A 16,983-nucleotide genomic window follows, 5' to 3' on the forward strand; every position below is an offset into this window, starting at 1 on the left:
TCAAAAGAAGATAAACAAATGGCAAGAAGGACATGAAAGGATGCTTGGGTATTAGTTATTTAGTATTAGGGAAATGGAAACCAAAACTCCGATCCCACTTCACTTCTGCTAAGATGGGTATAATTTAAAAAAGGCAGATAATAAGAAATTTTGGAAGATATGAAGAAACTTGAACACTCATACACTCTTGTTGGGTTTTTAAAATGGTGCAGCACTTTGGAAAACAGTTTGACATTTATTCAAAGAGCATAACATAGACCCAGCAATTCCACTCATAGGTATATATCCAAAAGAAATGAAGATATATATACACAAAAACTTGTGTGCAGATGTTCATAGTGGCATTACACATAATAGCAAAGTAGAAACAACCAGAAAGTCTATCAACTGATAAATGGATAAATAAAATATACCTATACAATAAAATATTATCTACACTGATACATGCAACAACATGGATGAACCTTGATAAATTATGCTAAGTGAAAAATACAGTCACAAAAGACCACATGTTGTATGGTTTCATCTCTATAAAAATGTGCAGCATAAGCAAACCTTTGGAGACAGAGCATACACTGGTGGTTGCCTATAACGTGGGAGTTTGGGAACATATGGGGAGTGAAAGCAAATGTGTATGGGCTTTCTTTTGGGGAGGGGAGATGAAAATGTCCTAAATCAGATTGTGGTGATGGTTGTACAATTCTGTGCATATACTAAAACAAACAAACAAAAAATAAACCCTGACCAAATATACTCTTTAAATGGGTGAATTGTATGGTATGTGAATTATATCTCAATAAAGCTGTTTAACAAAGAAGAATGTGTATGTGTATAAAAATGTACCTTTTCTAACCTAACCTAACCTAATTTCTATATTGTGATCATGTATATATATATGAAAGGTTATCTGAATGTGATTTCCTACCATAAAATGAAGTCCCTACTATGAAATTCACATATGCTTTCAGGAAACTAAAATGTATCATCATTTGGTCATAGACAAGAATAACCTGAGTATGAATAACATGAGTAACACAAGTGATGGCATCACATTTTAAATCAGGCAAACACATAATTAGTGGTGACATTAGAAGCGTACATAGGATCCTATTGGTGAACCTACTAATTGTTATTCAAAGATGCTGGTTATGAACCTGAATTCAATTCTTAGTTGTGACATGAGCTGCCTATTTTTACTGTTTTGTTTCTATTACTATCATAATGACCACTTAATGAACTTCCATCACTCACAGGTTGTCCTAGGGATGATATAGATATCTGCCAAGACAACTTCCTCCCATCACACACCACTGGGTCATGAGGGAAATTCTGTGCCTCCTGAACAGAGATTTACACATTCTTTCTTCAGGAGGTGGGCCGGCTTGGGGAGAAAGGAAGGTTTTAGGCCTGTGGAGGAACTGTAGAGAAAAAATTTTGTCTCATGGTTCACCACTGAGGATTGTCTACCTGTCACATGGTTATCTACTCTTCCCGGAATCCTCCTTGCAGTTGGAGAACTTACCTTCCCACCAGGCAGGGAGAGGGAGGTGTCCCTAGGGATACTGAGTTTGCTAACCTAATTTTGAGTAGAAATTATTTTACAAAAACTATTGGTAATTATTCCTTGTCCAGATCCACAGATCAGCTTCCTTTTCTTTTCTCCCTCTTTCCCCCTTGCTCCCATGCAGACTTTTTAAAATAAAATATTAAATCTCAAAAAATTTAATTGGAAATATATTCTTATAATACCAAAATGACACCAAAAGTGAGAAGTCCCCACCTGTCCCTGAGCTTAGACATGCAGCATCTCCCATCTCTCAGGGAAACTGACTCCAGGATGATTTAATCAAGTCAGGTGGATTTAAACAAACAATCCCCCAGGTGGATTTAAACAACAAATAAACAAGGAAATCTAGATTAACTATGTTTCCCCTTACTATTCTTTTGGTTAGCCTTCATCTGCCATTTCCAGCTTCCCTGCTCCTCAGGGGCTAAAAGAGGCTGTCACCGCTTTCTGCTTAGATGACTGTTCCAGCCTCAACTCAAACTGATTTCCAGCTTTTAAAAGGCCTTGTCTCCATCAGCTCAGAAACCCAGTGGCCACTTCAGAGTGGAGATTTACTAGAGAACATACAACTATATACACATCTGAATGTATAGGGATATTTATCATTATGCTTGTGTTTTTACATAGCGTGTGGATATTTTACATACACACACACACATCAGGAAATATTTTTATTGACTTATTTGGGTGTGAAATTCTCTTTAACATACAAAAGAGGATACTTTTGTTTCTTTTGACTTTTTCCCTTTAATTCAAATACCAAATTGTTCTTATGATTGCCCCAGGAGAGGGTATGTTCTTCAGGGGTGAGGATGGGAGGCGGAGATAAAGAGAAAGAAAGCCGAGCTCTTGACGGGGTGGGATGGGGAGGGGGAAAAGCCGTCTGGGAAATCTCAAGAACATCTTTATTTCGCCTTTTAACTCTCCGCCTTTCTGATTAAAGAGTTCAGACCCGCTCCCCCTCCCGCGTTCAATTATCCTCCAGCATCTTTTCTCAGAAGCTGTCACCACCACTTGCTGAACCACAGCCCCATCGTGAGCCATTAGTCCGGTTCTTTTCCGTTTTGCTTTTCTTTCCTCAGTTTCTCCCTGCAAGCTTTATAAATCTCCCTTGGAGAAGGAGTGTCCAAGCGGGTGGAAGTCTGAACACAATGCAACCTGAGAATTTCTGTCACTCTCTGCATATGCTCCTAAGTGCTTTAATCCCAATTAGGGGCGGCTGACACACGGTCCTATTCATTCCCATCAGCTCTTGAATACATTTGCCTAGAAATGAACTTCACAAATAGAGGCACTCCTAAATGTGCCCAACAGCAAGGAAAATCGAATTGAGTGCGGGCTCATTCGGCAGCGGCCGGCAGAGGAGCGTTGAATGTGGAGGTGCCCCGAGACATTGCAATTCAGCAACACGCTCGCTGACTTTTCTTTGCACCATGTCAACCGAAAGAACCAAGAAATAAGTTGGGGAACTCCGGTTAAAAGGCAACTTGAGAGGGACTCTGAATACTTTTATTGAGCCGCTTCCAATGAAGGTCTTAAAAAACAACAAAAAAGGCACCACAAAACCCACCAGCGGTGTCCCGGCTGCGTCCTGGGCGCGCGTTTGGAGCCTCCCAGCCGCGGCGCACCTACCCGCCTCGCAATTAAGGGGAAAATGGCCCCGTCGCCGGCGTGTCATCTGGTGGCTTTCCCAGAGCCCGTCGCCGCCGCCCTATTCAGACCCGGCCTTAATGTCCCACCCGCACCTCGGGGGCCGCGCAGCTGGTCTGTGTTAACCTGCCCGCCCGGCCTGAGCGGACACCCTCGGGGGCCCCGGCCCGGGCCACCTCCGGCCCAAACTCTCCCAAGTCCCCAGGTCTCTGCCTCTCCCACGTTCTCGCCTGTGGTCCTTGACCCCGCGCCGCTCCCTCCATCTCAGGGTTCGGGACTCTGAGAGCCGCCCAGGGGTGGGGTGGGGTTGGTGACTCCCAACAATCGGTTCCTCAAGGTCAAGGGCCACGGGGCTTGGGAGGGTAACCAACTCAGCTCTCCACGGGGATCAGAAACCCAAGGGCTTTGCGCCTCGGAGACCTGCAACTCAGCGCGAAGTTCTCGGGGGGAGGGGGGGGCTATTTTTCTCTTGGCGGAGCCCAGGCGGGTCACACGTGTGCCCCGCTGGCAGCGTTTCCAGCCTGGCGCTCGGAAGCCACCAGGCGCGGGCGGGGGCCGCCCCCTAACGCAGCCGTGCCGAGCGCAGCCGCGCAGTGGAACTCGGCTTCGGCGGACTGTCTCTGCGCTCCCCGGAGCCCACGCTTCACTGGGGCAACCTGTTACGGGGGCGGCGGTGGTAGCCGCGCGGTTCCGAGGTGGGCAGCGAGCCCAGCGCCCCCAACCAGCCTGGCCCCGCACCTCGGTGCAGAAGGGATTTCGCTTTAACGGGGCCTCTGGACGCCCATTTTCAGTCCATAAAAAAAGCCGAGTGGAATGTTTTGATTGAGTCTCAACATTGTCTTTGAATAAGGCTGAGACCATGTAATTAATGTGTCTTTTTAATAAGGGACAATACGGCCGTTCAAGCTATTTAATTTCATTTAATTTTCCATCCCATTTGCTGCACAGCCCGCTTTTACTTTTAACACCCAGCCTTTCATGGCCCATCTTGCTCCACTGGGCACATTAGATTGGTTTCACCCTTGCTTTTTAGGGGAGGAAAAATAAAAGAAAATGTGTTTCTTTCCTCCTTTGTGGACAATTTATTTCACTTGGGGAACTTCAACTCTGAGCCACAGGACAGAATAAAACTCGGCGAGCTGGTGTGAATGCCTCTGGCGCAGTCCCTTTCTTCTCGTGGGGCTGGGAACCAGCCACAATTGGCTATATTAATAAATAACTTTCCTCCCAGTCGGCCTTTACATGGTCCTATTGATAAAATTGTTCGCGTGTCGTTCACGCTTTTTCACTCATTAAGGAGGGCCGGGGAGGAGCCCCGAACCCAGGCCCCGCGCTCGCCCCTTCCCGCTCGCGGTGCTGGTAATTTAAACTGGGTGTCATCCCGGAGTCGCCAGGCCAGAGGTTAGAGGGACATGTTCATGGCTTAAATTTATTGCCCTCGACTCTTCGGAGCGGCTTCCTCTCCTCCTCCCCTCCCCCGGCTTTTGCCATTCATGGGCCGCTGGATCAAAGGCTCCCTCCTCTCTCTCGCAGGCAGCCTTCGCGGTCCGAAGAGGGGCAATTGGAAGGTTAAGAGGGAAATCTGTGGCAGCTCCCAGAAAGTGGCCCTGGGCACAGTGTGGATGCACGGCTGGAGGGACCGCAGTGTGTGGCCGCCCAGACCCGCCAAGCGGCTCTTTTCCGCCCCAGAGGTCCCTTCTACCCAGGCCTTGGAGTTGGCACTGAGCGGTCATCCGTGTGTCACCACACTGTCTGACTTGAGATGCTTAGACTTGAGACCCTTGACTTGGCCTGGACTCCCCTGTTAGGCAGCCACGAGTTTTGGAGAGCCCTAAATTCATTCACTCTACAGGTCATTGCTGTTGCCCTTCGCACAAACCCTACTGAACTCGGAGTGGAAGCCGAGAATCTGCATCATCATTCCCATTTTACGAATGAGACTGAGGTGCTGCAGTAATTCCCTGAAGATTCCCCAAATCCTGAGTGACAGCGCAGACTGAATGACCCTGAATCTCCTGACTTTGCTCAGTACTGCGAACGCAGGTCTCCATCGAAGGGTGCCACGCGGAGCTTCTTTGAAAGCCTCGTGGGACGAAATGCTAAATTATAGGTGTCGCCCCCTTGCGTCCTGTCGCCGTTGTTAATCAGAGTCATCCCCGCCAGTGGCCTAAGAACCGCACGTTCCCGGGGCGGAGCCGGGAGGAGATTTTCAATGTGCTAGCAGCAGAAGTCCTCTGCCCATTTGTACAGTGGTGGGGCTTCCAACACCAGGCCGGAAACCAGTCACTCAGGCCTCTCCCGGAATACCGCGTCCGGTTCGCGTCCTGGTCCATAGGATTTGGGGAGCGGCGCTAGAGATGAGCACTTGCGGTGGCAGGTGAGGGCAGAACTGTCACAAATACCTAATGAACTCGATCACTGGGCTGTCTTACGAAATTAAATGTCCCCACACAAATCGGAAGCTTCCCTAAAAGACAATGAGGAACATTCTGGCTTAACTCCAAAGTATCCTTCTCCTACATATGAACCCTGCTAAAGGCGGGGGTTATCAAAGCCCACCTCGCCCTCTTTTCTGTGACCTTTGCTAGAGTGCTTTTAAAGGAGAAGTCCGGTTTGTTGGTTCTGGGGAGCTAGCCCCAAGGCATTCTTCCTCGGTTTAAACTTAAAAGCAAATCAGGGCTTGAGTAGGTGAGTTGGCATATAGGTGAGATGTGATTTAAAACGCAGCCAGCAGAACACCTTTTCAATTCTCGGATGCGGTGCGATACCCCGCAATGCTCGGCCCTGCGGCCGTGTCCCATTCTCCAGAGAAAGTGCGGCCTAGGGGTACACAGCTGACCTCATCCCCCAAAACGGTCTGGACGCTTCGTACTTTGGGGCGAAACTGGACAGGGGTGACGATAAAGCGATTCTAAATAGACCACTGGCCTGAACCCAATCCCCTGAAATGGTAATATGGTCGTTATTTAAAAAGTGTAGGTATTTTCTGGTGTTTTCCTATCAAGTACCTGCCTAATTTCTGTATGGCACACGCCAGAAATCAATAGAAGTTAACAAGTCCTCCAAACAGTCCCCATCTCTTTGTTTAATCTCCTTTACAATAAAGCCAAGGGGAGAGAATTAAAAATCTTTGAAGTAGACCAAGGCTCAAAAGAATCAGCCAAGTAGACTTAAAGTAGTCACTTATTTCCCAAAACTGGTTTGTCGGCGAACAATAAAAGGAAGTAAAATTTATGGCGAAATTATACAGTGGATTTGTCACTTAAAATATCGTAACTGTCTCGAGGACAATACCCCATGCTGAGGATTAATGGTCCCGCCGGACCTTTGATTCACCAGAGCCTTTTCTTCGCCCTTGACAAATTGGATTTTTAGGAATGGGAAGGTCGCCTGGACCATTGTGCGCCAGCCATTCAGAGGCCTCGATTATGCAGGGGGCTGAGGGAACCACTCCATGTGACCCTCTCGGGTGGGACTTTGCAGCTGCTCCACAGCGCAACTCTCTCACCAAACTCCGCGCCCTTGCGCTCGCGGTGCCAAAAGGCGCCCGCCCAGATTGAAAAGGCGCAGTGCATGTCCCGCCGCGTCACTCCGCGGGCGGAGGACGCACGTCGGGGCGCGGCTCGCCCGCTCGCACGCGGCTCGGTCTCTGTCACTCGCGCCCTGCCGAGGACCCCGCGAGCGCAAGCGCCTGCCTGGCGGCGGCGGCAGCGATGCACGGAGCCGCCCGCGCTCCGGCCACCAGCGTGAGTGCCGATTGCTGCATCCCGGCCGGCCTGCGCCTCGGGCCCGTGCCCGGAACCTTCAAGCTGGGCAAGTACCTGTCAGACCGCAGGGAACCCGGGCCCAAGAAAAAGGTATTAGCCATTCTGACCTCCGCCCTCGGCTGTTCTTCTCCACTTCCCCCGGCCCAGGAAAGGGGTGACTGAGTCGTTACCTACCAATTCTGCCAGATGGAAATGGACTCTGATCATTCCCCATAAATCGCATTAACCGGGAGCTGACGTGGGCCGGGCCAGGGGGGAGGACGTGGCTGAGAGGAGGCAGCCCCTGGGTGGGGTGCGCGGGCTGTTTAAGCGTCGGTCCACTCCGAACCCACGGTTTCCTCAGAGCGTTGGGGTCTCCTTCGCAGAGGCGCCCCCCGCCCGCCTCCCTTGCAAATGTGCCTTTTCTCTGTTATACAACGTACGGGCATTGAAGACTTTTCTTACCTTCTGCCCTTCAAAAAGCTAATTTGAAGCTTAAATTTACCTTCAAATAATTTAATTTCATTCCTGCACCCCCCAAAAATTATTCTTGGGAAAGTCAGTTCCTAGAACCTCCTCAGGTGATGCTTTCCGCAGGTGTCTGCTTGATGGTTTGGGATGAATGGAGAAAGGGTGCGCCAGGTGGTGGATCTCACGCGGGCTCCGAGGGCAAGGGGTTCCCACACGCCAAGGGCACCTGGGCCAGGCGCTTGCAGACGGGCTTGGAGGGGCCAGGGTCGCAGCTGGGAGGCGTCAGGGCCAACCCACCAGTTCGGACTCCCCAAACAGCGTCTTGACCCCTGACTAGAGAGGAGTTCTAGAAGGCCCACGCCAGCCCTGAGGCACCCCAGAGGGCAAAAGTCGGCCAATAGCGACTGGGAATGCAGGCAGGAGTCCGGTGGCTGAGGAAGAGGGGAATGGAAAGCGGACCTTAGACTAGAGATTTCTTGTAAGGAATTGCTTTGGGGCCTGGCATCTGGACCCGCATCCAGATCTTCACGCAATCATTCTCTTCTCCAGTGGAGTAAAGCCGAGCTTGCCGCGCACCACGCCTACTTTAAACACGCTTTAATTGCTTTTAAATGGCCGGCCAGCTCGCGGCCGCTTTGTTCAGACACTTTAGCCCAAGGGCTCGGGGGCATCTCGGCATTTCGGTGCGGTGCATCGAGAATGGGGAGGAACCCGAGGGTGTGCGGGACACCCTGCGTTCTGGAACCGACTTCGAAATGTCTCTACCCTGGTATCGGGCTTCTCTCAGAACCGCAAGAGGGAGACCTGGCGTGGGGATAGAGGACGTCTTGTACGAGACACGCCCAGGCTCTTAGGGAGGATGCTTTCACTCCTGGTGTTGTCAAAGTGGGACAAGACAGAAGACTCTTACACTAGCCAGCCTTCCTTCTTCCTCCCTCCCCCAAGCAAGGATCCTAAGGAATTACCATTCATCCAGCAGCCCTCAGAGATATGGCCAAAGGGAACGCAACCGTTTTCCTGAATCGGGTGGGGTGAAGGATACATTTTCCCTCTGGGTGTGAGCCTAGCCGTGGCTCGAGGAAGAACGACCACTGCTTGTGTTGCAGGTGCGCATGGTGAGAGGGGAGCTGGTGGACGAGTCGGGGGGCTCCCCCCTGGAGTGGATAGGGTTAATCCGGGCAGCCAGGAACCCCCAGGAACAGACTCTGGAAGCTATTGCAGACTTACCCGGAGGACAGGTACTGTGGGCTTCCCCCCTCCTCCCCACTGCCAATTGTACACACCAAACTGTCACCGATGTGGCCACCAAATTAAGAGCAAAGCACTTTAGCTAGAAGTCTCATTTAAACGTCCCAATTACCCTGTAAAGTAGATACTATAATTTTCTCCGTTTGAAGAATGAGGGAAGTGAGGTTCAGAGAGTTCAATAGCTTTTCCAGCTTCACATAGCGTCAGAGCGGGAATCGAACCTTTTCTCTCAGTTGTGTTTTCACCGATTGCCCAGAAAATGACAGCAAGCTGTCCTGTTCCTTACGTCCCAGATCTTCTACCGAGCGCTGCGAGATGTCCAGCCAGGGGAGGAGCTGACCGTGTGGTATTCCAACTCCTTGGCACAGTGGTTTGACATCCCCACAATTGCAACTCCGACGCACGACGAAAAAGGTACCGCCTCTGGGAGGGCCTCCGGGCCAGCGCAAGTGGGAAAGAGTCCAGCTCTCCTTCGGTCTTCTGCTCACGTCGCCAGCCTTGAAGGGTCTTTTTCTTGAACTTTGTAAAACTGCATTCATGCTCCCTGTCAGAGTAGGCAGAGGCGACATCACTACTACCTCCCTTAAACCAACAGTAAATGATAACAACAGACAATAATAATCCGGCTGGCTATGGCAGGGAAAAAAATACTCTCGAACTTCATGGGGGTCATCCTTTCTGACTGCATACCCAAAGGGATAATTATTAATTCACTTAAGAATCAATAAAGACTCTTTAACGTATTATTAGCATAACCATATCATGAGCTCCAGAAAGCGTTAACTCAAACCTGGAATGCTTTTAGAAGGTGGAGGGCATCTCTTCACTGCTTTGGAGGAGAGTAATGTATTTCTACAGCATTTTAGAAGCATTACGGTACTTACAGCTGGTCTGTTGGCTGGTACTGAGGCCCTTCCATTTAAATGGTATTTATTCATTTCCCTTTCCCTACTTAAATCGAAACTGGGATGTATCCCAGTTTCTTCTCAGATTTATTCGATTCCTTCCAAAGCCCAGAGTGAATTTATGCAAATTAAGGTGCAGTAACTAAAGAGAAAAACATTTTCAATCCTTCCCTAGAACACTGGAGAACACTTTCTGTGGAGAAAAGCTGAGAGGTGCTAAAATAGTTAAGATTTTGAGACTCCCTTTTAATGCACAAAGCTTCCATGACTTTCTTTTTTCCTTGCCAGTTGTTTAGTTTGTCTGTAATTTCTCCTGAAGACACAGTTATATTTAAAGTCAGCATAATGAATGCTGTAAAATATTGTAACATATTCTCCAGAACTGCCTGCTCAATTTCATTCCTGTAGAAATAGGGTTAAAGGAATTAAAATAAGTGTGGGAATGAAGAGACACTTCAGGAATAAGATAGAATGAAGTTTATTCAAAATGATGAATCACTTCACTTCAGAGTATCACTGTCTCCTGTAAATTAATTGTTAATTTTGTGGGTTGGTTTTTATGTACAGTATTCATAAAAAATTAGCCTAGTTTGTTCCCTGCATCACATTACATTCTCTTATCAACTTCTTCCAGTAAAACAGAGACACGACAAAAACCTCACAGTGGAGAACTCTCAAGTTTGCCACTGTAGAACAAGTCCAAGGACTACTGGCCTTTGGGGACCAGGAGTTTCTGCGCAGAACACCCTTCCTTAGACACTCTCAAATAGTACAAAAGCAACTTGTTTGAGTGGTGGCCCCTGTGTTTTCATTTCAGTCAACGGAGCTTATAAACATCATATGGTCACAGATATCAAAATAGACACCATTTTCCTTTTAGGGAATTGTGAGTTATTTTGAACCCTGACTTCCCCAGCTCTGAGATGCTTGGAATCTTGACCACCTTAGAGTTACATGCAGGAGAGGAGGCAAAATCACATATGAAGTGTGTTTGATACTTTTGGCATGGGTTGGATTTCAGAGTCCAGAGAACATGTCAGTTATGATAAACTGAAAAATGAACATAGTGAAACAGAAAACATACACTTGCTTAAACTCTGAACAGAAAAAAGTAGGTGAAAAGAAAAGTAGGGATGGTAGCTATTCTTCCAATTTTGACTACCCCCAGTGGGTTTCAATTCCATAGTAAGATTAAGGAAAATACTGACCCTTTGTTTTAGGAACAAAGCTTTTGCTGGCTTTGCATTGAGCAGCCTCTGAAAATGCCTTCTTTAAAAAGAGGTGATAAGAGAGAGGTTCTGAACTTAGGAGAAAATAGGTTAAGATATTAAATCAACATACCTACCAAGAGAACTCAAGAAGTCTCTTCTCTCTTTTTTCCAAGATTTATTTTACATGGTTGGCTGTTCAATACACGGTAACAGAAATGTTGAAGTGATTTTTAACTAAATCTTTCATAAACAATTGGGATAAGGCACATAGGCAAACCCTCCCCTCTTCTCTTTTTTCTTTCTGCTCTCCCCTGTTTTCAGCTGGAATAATATGCTCCTTACCTGAACTTCCACCTTAGTTATCTGGGAAGACTACTTGCTTTATGCAAACTCAGAAGTAAAATACATGAAGGGAGGAAGATCTGAAATTTTTCCACCATTGTTGTTTCTGTAGTAATGTTTTAGAAGTTTAAGCCTGTGCAAGCGTGTGCAAGGAGGAAAAATGTAACTTTCCCATTACATTTAATGAAACTGACATTTACTTTGGCTACTTCCTTTGGCTCAACTACCTTCTTTTTCGTCGATATCCTTCTCATCAGTATTATCAATCAACCATAACATTTAAAAAGAAACCTAGTTGCAGGCTCACTTTGCTCTGTAGAGATGTAACATGACCTTTTTGATTGCAAATTGATTTCTACCATGTGATCATAATCTGTTTCATACTTCAGCAAAATTAAAAACAACTAGCATTAATAACATTAAACACAAGGAAAGGTTTGACACCAAAAGCATGTACATAGTTCCTGGTAGAGAATTGTGCACTTATTAAAAAGCTGAATATCTATATTATTCATACCCACACATATACACACACCATATACATTTCCAAAGGACTATACTAAGCTTGGATTTGTGCAGCTATCTAGGAATTAATTACCAGGTGGAACAATTGACAAGATAACGCAACATCAACCTTCCACTTTTACAATATTAGGACATAGAAAATTTTCTTTTCTCCTATCAAGTTAAATGGGGTTAAAGAGGAAATAAAGATACAAATAATTTTGAAGAATAGCAAATCATAGCCCCTATGTGGTCCTTCAGCTGGTCACGCTTCATGAAAACCTCAGGCAAAGTGTTTAAGGCTGGGAGGGGATGGGGACGGTGGGTAGTGGACATAAAAGACATTGTTCTATGAAAAGGAATGATTACATATGGCCCATACATACAGGATATTGTCTCGCCTGGTAATGAGGCGCTCACGACCATTAGATTGGCCTTTGTTCAGTTTATCCAAACTCCTTGACATACGCCACCTATTCTGCAAACGCCAACAGATGGGCCCAGGCACAGCACAGCCCCAACACTTGATTTAAAGCAACAGCTGCTCTCAGCTCTTCCCGGGCCAGCCTGTCTGAGCGCTACCCGACCAACGAAGGTTTGCTCGGATGGCCCGGAGGAAGTCTTCGTTGAAAAGGCCCAGGTCACCCCTCTTGGCCTCTGAGTAGTCCCAGAGGATGGAGATGGTGACAAAGTTGGCCATTTTGGACTTCTCGGCGTCCTTGCAATCCCCAGAACTCACTTATTCGCCGGGGCCCAAGAATTCTTCTGCTTCTCTCCAAACCTATGGTCAAAACCAGGGCTTTGCTTTTAATGCTCTAGCGCTTTCTCTCTCCCTTGTTTGCCTCTCACCGAGTCGCTTTTTCACTCTTTCTTGCCCAGGGGAGGAGCGCTACATTTGCTGGTACTGCTGGAGGACGTTTAGATACCCCAACAGCCTTAAGGCGCACCTACGCTTCCACTGCGTCCTGAGCAGCGGCGGAGGCCGCGCCTACCTGCACCACCAGCACGCGGCTCGCCAAGGCGCTGCCCCGGCCGCGGATGGCCTTTGTCTCTCCCCCAAAACCCCGGCTCCAGACTTCGCCGCGGCCGCCCCGCCGGGCACTCTGCGGCCCCACCCGCAGGCCCCACCAGCCCTCCAGGCTTGCGGAGCGCGGGAGAGCATCAAGCGTGAGGCCTCCTCCGTGCCCTCGGCCACCTCTCCGACCCCGGCCAAGTGGGGGCCGTCCAAGAAGGGCAAGGAGCAGCCGGACCGTGCCCTGGATATGAGTGGAACCACACGGGGACACGGCCACTTCCTCGGCATCATGGGCGGTTCCCCAGCGGGGGGCGGCGGCCTGGCTTTCTACCCTGGTGTGCGCTCGGCTTTCAAACCCGCTGGCTTGGCCAGGGCAGCTACAGCCGCGCACGGCGACCCCTACCGGGAGGAGGGCGGAGGCAAACCGGGGGCTGGCCTGGCCTTAAGCAGGCTGTTGGGTGGGGGCCGGGCGGGCGCACGCCCGGGAAGCGCGGAGAACCCGGCGGCGGGCGGAGCGGGGCACCACCATCACCATCACGGGCACCACCACCACCACCACCACCCCAAGTGCCTGCTCGCCGGGGACCCGCCGCCACCGCCGCCTCCTGGCCTGCCCTGCTCGGGGTCTCTGCGTGGCTTCCCTTTACTCCCCGGGCCCCCGGAAGAGGCGTCCGCCTTCAAGCACGTGGAGCGCGCCCCGCCCGCCGCCGCCGCGCTGCCGGGAGCGCGTTACGCACAGCTGCCCCCGGCAACCGGGCTTCCCCTCGAGCGCTGCGCGCTACCAGCTCTGGACGCGGGCGGCCTCAAAGGCTACCCGGGCGGCGAGTGCAGCCACTTGCCCGCCGTCATGCCGGCCTTTACAGTCTACAACGGGGAGCTACTATATGGCTCACCGGCCGCCGCCGCTTATTACCCCTTCAAACTGCACTTTGGTGGGCTGCTCAAGTATCCGGAATCCCTCTCCTATTTCAGCGGGCCCGCAGCGGCTGCGGCGGCGGCCGCTCTAAGTCCGGCCGAGCTGGGGTCCTTGGCTAGCATCGACCGAGAGATCGCCATGCACACGCAGCAGTTGTCGGAGATGGCCGCCGGGAAAGGCCGCAGCCGCCTGGACGCGGGGACGCTGCCCCCGGCCGTCGTGGCGGCGGGTGGCACTGGGGGTAGCGGCAGCGGGGGTGGCGGCGCGAGCAAGCCCAAGACGGGCCACCTGTGCCTCTACTGCGGCAAGCTGTACTCGCGCAAGTACGGACTCAAGATCCACATGCGAACGCACACGGGTTACAAGCCTCTCAAGTGCAAAGTGTGCCTGCGGCCCTTCGGCGACCCCAGCAATCTCAACAAGCACATCCGGCTGCATGCTGAGGGCAATACGCCCTACCGCTGCGAGTTCTGCGGTAAGGTGCTGGTGCGCCGCCGGGACCTGGAGCGCCACGTCAAGTCCCGCCACCCCGGCCAGAACCTGCTCACCAAGGCGGCCGACGGCCCGGGCACGGAGCCTGACTACCCTCCGGAGCCGGGGGAGCCCAAGAGTGACAATGACAGCGACGTGGACGTCTGCTTCACCGACGACCAGAGCGAACCTGAGGCCGGAGGCGGTGGAGAGCGCGACTCATAAGAATTCCCGGGAAGGTGTTGTGGGGGCGGGGGCGTGGACGGGGACAGAGAAGTGGGGGTTCTGTTCTGGGGGAAAAAGGAGTTCGTGGTGGTGAGAAGAAGGGCCCAGCGGAGAAAACCGTTTTTGATTTGGAACCGTGAGAGGTCTCAGGTCTGATGCTGAAACTCTGAAAAAATTTTAGAGGTGGCTTAAAGAAATCTTGACTTTCGAGCATCCCGAGGGAGGCGGGTACCAGCGCGTTTCAGGCCTCTGGACTCCGCGATAGATCCTCCCAGCCCAGGCGGTCTGCTCTCGAGGTTTAGGATCACATTAATGTGAAGTCACAACGCCCCCGAGGACGTTGATTTTAACTGCCACGTATTTTTAAATTGTTCTTTTCTGTGGAGAAAATTGTGCCTTTTGAAACGATGTTTTTTGTGTGTATTTTACATTAGCATCTCACTGCATAGACAGAACAGTGATCACGGTTCGGTAGATATGACATCAGTACACTTGTTTCCATTTCATCTGTTCTCGTGTCAAAGACGACGCCTTGCTGCACTGAATATATAGTGGTAGCAGGTGTACAAATTGGTCAAGCTGCAATTATTTATAAAAGAATAATGACAAATGTAAAATATCTAAAGCATGAATCTAAGAGCACGCAATATATAATTTTAAAGAAAATGTCCTATTTGGTAGAGTACCAATGTGATGTATGTTGTTTTGTAATGAATGATGTACAGTGGATTCAGTATTTTGGTCTTGGTTCCAGTTTGTGCAATCTTTAATAAAAATAAAGATAAAAGCGAGAATTTGTTCACTTAGCAATTTCAGCATATTTTTTAAAAGAAATAGTTTAATTTGAAAGCAATTTTGGAGGAGACGCCATAATGCAATCAATCAGAGGACCCTTGAATACTTTGATTATTCATTAAATAAATGTTAAGTAGTGTTGTAATAAGGAAGCATACCATTTTCAATACATGCATTTCTCAGGCTCCCAGATAGCAGGCAAAACAATTGTTTTCTGAAACCATTGTTGATCATGCTAATTGTTTTCATGGAAAGAAGCTAAGAATTATGGAAGTGTAGAACCACTATTTCTTGTTATGTGCCATTTTGACAAAACTTTCCTTGGGTAGCAAAGAAAAAAAAAAGAGAAACAAGAAAAAAAAATTGCATAGTGACTTTTATGATTCATACACTTTAGTATTCATTCAACAAATACTAAAGGAGGATCTATTTTATTGGAGGTGCCAATCTACCTGCTCTATGTAGGTTTTTTCCCTTTCAACAATTTACTGCTGTTCATATGGGTTCCATTTTACAGAAGAGAAAATACACTTTCCAAGGTCACTACTGGGAGGCCCATAATTAGAAGACAAAGTTAGAAGCAGTGACTTTATTTATGGGTATAAAATTAATGCTAACTAATGGAAGGATATTAAAAGAATATCATTTTGTGTGTGAAAATGAGAAAGCACCTTCTCCACTACCTCCAATCCTCTCTCCCCACATACTCTCTGGGGAGGATTTCACTGCAGTTGTGTAGGCGTGGAGGATTAGTCACATCCCTCAGCTAAGGGCAGATACCCTAAGGTCACAGGTCTGCCAGCGCTCTTCCCAGAGGTTGGTGGCAAGATTCTAGTGGGTCACCAAAGGATCTTGGATAAAATCCTGATGGCCTGACTCAGTTAAAAATGTCCTTTATTTTCTGCATCCTGAGTACCTTGGCAGTCTCCAACCTGCTGTCTTACAGTTGGGAACACGGTCTCAGTTACTAGGTGGCTGGCAGAGACTTTTTCTAACCTGTCACAGCAGGAGGTATGAGTGGCAGGTGAAGGGCATTTAAGTTCTATGGGTTATGATCAGCAAAAAACATTTCTTCTGAGGGAAAACTTATGCTGGGAATTGTAGGCTTTTTAGTATCAGTTGACCTGAAAGTGTTTCGCTTTGTAAAAGAAAAGCCCAAAGAAAAATAAAGAGAAAAAGTGTGGATTAACATTTACACGTGGTGACAATGATGTTGCCATTTATTGAGGATCTACCCTGTGTCAGATCCTTATGCTATCTGTATTTCTTCTCCACAGAAGAACCAGGTTTAGTGATGGCCTTGCCACACAGAACTGTAAGTGAGCCCAAGCGTCTGCCTGTGGGCAGCCTGGGCTCCAGGAGCCCAGGGCTTCTCACTGTCTGCTTAGTATCATGGTCCTGCCCTTTGAACCAAACCAATTATTGCTTAAAGTCAAATTCACACTTACACAGAAATATTGGAAAACTTTTCTGAAATCAGATCGTGTAAGTCTTCAGGGAAAGTCAAAAAGGCTGCCCAGATTTGAAACATAGGACGTTTCATCAGCTAAAAAAGTCACATTTCTTTCTCCTATATCCTAACTCAGTACCTAAGTCCTATAACTTGTTGTTTTGTTTGAAATAGCCTTTAAGAAAAAAAATTAAGAATAGTTTGGAACGGAAACACATTTAGAATCAATAAGTATTTTATAAAACAAACAACCCCCAGCCTTCTATTTTCACCTTTATAAACTGATATCTACTATCAATTTATATCAATCTACTATCAATAAATTCTAATATAAGAAATGAAAATTGAATACAGATTTAAAAGGCACTTAATCACAGGTCATTTGTAATTCTTGATAGGTTGCCTCAGATAACCTGTATATTTATCTGTGGGTGGGCACACCATCATGCAAAATTAATGTAATTATT

General features: G+C 48.4%; 1 protein-coding gene across 1 annotated transcript; it reads left to right on the forward strand.

The window, feature by feature from the left end:
* Nucleotides 1-6,930: 6,930 nt before the first annotated feature.
* PRDM13 (PR/SET domain 13) lies at nt 6,931-14,271 on the forward strand. The gene is made up of 4 exons (XM_031679872.1): nt 6,931-7,074; nt 8,541-8,672; nt 8,976-9,096; nt 12,524-14,271. Exons 1-4 carry the CDS (start codon nt 6,931-6,933, stop codon nt 14,269-14,271), a joined length of 2,145 nt encoding a protein of 714 aa, XP_031535732.1.
* Nucleotides 14,272-16,983: the final 2,712 nt, after the last annotated feature.

This window comes from Vicugna pacos, chromosome 8 (assembly GCF_048564905.1).
Source record: "Vicugna pacos chromosome 8, VicPac4, whole genome shotgun sequence".
In the NCBI taxonomy this organism is placed as follows: domain Eukaryota; kingdom Metazoa; phylum Chordata; class Mammalia; order Artiodactyla; family Camelidae; genus Vicugna; species Vicugna pacos.